Genomic DNA, 3,350 nt, shown 5'->3' on the forward strand with positions numbered 1-3,350 from the left:
TTATGTAAAGATATTACAAACTTGAAAATTATTGTTCCTCTGGTAAAATTCAGGACAGTTATTACATCGCTTATGATATATACGTGCGAATGATAACCAATAGCTCACTTGTCGATTTTTGACTGAATATTGTTTATGGTAGTCGCGGTAATTGTAATTATTAATTCCGGTATTTATATTTACATCACAGTTTTATCGTTATTAAATGCTCATTGGTGCTGGTGTTAATACAAATTGTTAACTATTTTATTTTCATTTTTAACATAAAATACCTTTTCCTTATACTTGCAATGCTCGATTTAAAATCCTACCTAATTTGATATTTTTTTTCAAATTACAATTTTATTTATTTTTTAAATCATTACTATAACATTAAAAATAGAAGAAAATTCAATTGTAATCATTTTGTATTTATTTTTTATAATTAATCTATGGATATGTATCTTTGTTTTTCAACAAATTTTTCGTATAATAATGCTATAGCTAAAATTTCTTTCTTTCCAAAATATAATTTGGGGTGATCAACAAAATTTGTCACATATGTTTTAAAAGAAGAAGTAGTTTTGAAAAGTAATTTAAGGATATATATTTCTCAAACTAATTAAAATATAATTCGAGATATAGTTTATTGATACAGAGATTATAAAAAAATAATTGTCTCTTTAAATATTGTAGAATTGATGATAAGTTAAAAAGTACTGTTAAAAATTGTGTTTGGATATTAATACTGTTCTCAACATATATAAAAAATTATATTTCAAATTACATTGAAAATATAATATATTAATCTTAAAAACCAATGTAATAAGTAAATCAAGTAAAAATATACACTATTCTAATATAAATTTCTAAGAGTTCATATTTCAATTTTTTTCTTATTAAATTTGAAAAAACGAGGTTTTTAATAATACATATTAAATACACCGAAATAAAAAATAAAATATGAAATTAAAATTCAATGGAAAAATAATATATGCTATAGATACACAATTATTTATATTATAAAAGATTATATTTTATAGTTATTTCTTCATAAAATAATATACATCTTTTAAAGAAAATTTAAGAGTCAATATATGCATATATAGAAAATATATCTTTAAATTATAAATCTAATTATCAATTCTCTTTTAACATAACTTTACAATGAAAATATGTAATTACAAATTAAACAAATGATGAATTGATAGAGACCACTACTGTAATTAAAGCTATTCGAAAAAAGACTCAATATTTTAATTCAATACAACTTTCACTTGATCAATAAAAAATTGATACAATTATTATATTGTTACAATTATATAGAGACAATATATAAAGTTTTCATTCATTTCCATCTAAACCTTTTGATTTCTTCTTTTTTTTCTTTTTTGGTACTGGCTCTTCAGTTTTTTCTTCTAATCCATTTTCAACAAATCCATTTTCCTTTCCATTTTCTACAATTTCACTTTTCCTTTTCTTATCTTTCTTCTTTTTCTTTTTAAACGATTCTTGTTCCATACTTGCTATAACTTGTGCAGCTTCTTCTAATGCTTCTTTCATTACATCTATATTTTTCTTAGGTACTTCTCCAGTTTCATAAAATTTTAATCTATCTTCGACTTGCTGTCGTAATTTTTCACCAAACACATTAGTTGGTGTATCAGTAAAGCAATCAATTCTTGATGCTATAGAACATTTGTTTGCAAGATACCTTGAGATTCTACCCTTATTCTTTGTACCTGCACGTCCAATAAAAGTTGAATGAAATAGTAGTCCATATTTTGGAGTGTTACCTTTAGTTTTCAAAGCTCTAAATAAGGCTTTTTCTGCTCCTAATATTTGTACAGTAGAGGCAGGATATTTAGCTAAGTTTGTAAGAGAGCCAGCATGTGCTATTAATCTGGCTCCTACTTGATCACCTATCAATGTTGCTAAATTTGGTGCTACTCCTGCCATTTTAGACCTTAAATATTCTGCTAATTGTTTCCTGTAGTCAGCCAAAGCAATAACACGTGCTGCAAACATTTCAATATTCAGAAGATCAACAGGACTGATATCCATTCCCATAGATGATTTAGACGCATCAATAATTGCTTGAGCTTTAGCACTGTCCATAACAACTTCTTCCAAAGCTTCTAATTTTTCTTCTGTTAGTTCTTTCCTATTTTTTATTAATTTTGCAACTTTGGCATACATATAATTCTCAGGAACTATTTTTACAAGCTCAGGAAAATGATAACTGTACCATTCCCTATAATTAGTATACACATAATTAATGAATTTTGAGTGACATTGAATATTTTATATTTATAAATCTAGAAAAATCAATTAACTTATATATTTTTTAAACAATTACCTTATACGCATACTAAATGTATTGATGTCTTTGTCCAGCTGATCTAATAGAGCTATGCTTTGTATAATCATGTTATCTACACGATTAACATTGAATTTAACTTTAGCTCTAGAATAACTATGACCAAGTCCAAGCTGTGCAATTCCAGAACTTTTAGCAGTAAAACCTTTTACCAAATTATGAAAATGAAATCTTATTCCTCTTATAATTTCTGGAATGGCACCAGTATGATCACATTTTATATCTAATGCTTCTGTAATGCTAGCTCCAAGTTTTGGATCTGCAACTCCAAGTACAATCTTTTCCTTTTTTCCAGGTTTTGGTATACACGAATCTAAGAATAACTGTAAATCTTCTGGAACAACTCCTTCAGAAATATTATTTATATTTTCCAATGCTGTTAAAGCAGTTTTGAAAGGTGAAAATCCAATAAGCTTTACAACTGAATTAAAACGGGATAAATCTGTGACAGATGCTTCAACTTGGGGCAATAACATTCCTACCTCTTCAAATTCTCTGACAGAAAAAATGGCATAGCCAGCAGCATGTTCAAATAAAATGTAAAGCTTTGACTGAAACAAAAATATTGTTATATGATACATAAATTTTTAATTATAAAGGAATATAAAAATTTCCATAGATTTATAAATTTATCAAGTAGGTATATAGAAATTGTGGAAAGAATGTATAATTATTTAAGTGATATATAAAATTTTAATAAAACGTATTTTACATTTATTTTATTATTTGTATATTTTATAATAGATGTATAAAAAAAAAAGTTAAATATTAAAAACATTCAACATGACAATATTCTAAATATTCTTAATAAAAAATGACATATTAGAAATTTATGATTAATGAATTTTATTGTGATATAAAAACAGACTTCATTGAGAAAACTTCGAACTTTTTACACATATTCTTGTAACCATTCAAATAAAATTTCTATTATTTTTATATTTAATATTTACGAATATTTCTTATGTTTTTTAAAATAATTAATAATTCT

General features: G+C 24.9%; 1 protein-coding gene across 1 annotated transcript in view; it reads right to left on the bottom strand.

Annotated features, from left to right (window-relative positions):
• Window positions 1-1,323: 1,323 nt before the first annotated feature.
• The window catches only part of Nop56 (Nop56 ribonucleoprotein), a 2,583-nt gene continuing 556 nt past the window's right edge, over window positions 1,324-3,350 (bottom strand). The window contains exons 2-3 of the mRNA XM_017903577.1: window positions 2,339-2,910; window positions 1,324-2,233 (exon numbers count right to left, since the gene is read on the bottom strand). Coding sequence (XP_017759066.1) covers window positions 1,324-2,233; window positions 2,339-2,910 — 1,482 coding nt within the window. The remainder of the gene's footprint in view (window positions 2,234-2,338; window positions 2,911-3,350) is intronic.

The sequence above is a fragment of the Eufriesea mexicana genome, unplaced genomic scaffold (genome assembly GCF_001483705.2).
Source record: "Eufriesea mexicana isolate 0111107269 unplaced genomic scaffold, ASM148370v2 scaffold2421, whole genome shotgun sequence".
NCBI lineage: Eukaryota > Metazoa > Arthropoda > Insecta > Hymenoptera > Apidae > Eufriesea > Eufriesea mexicana.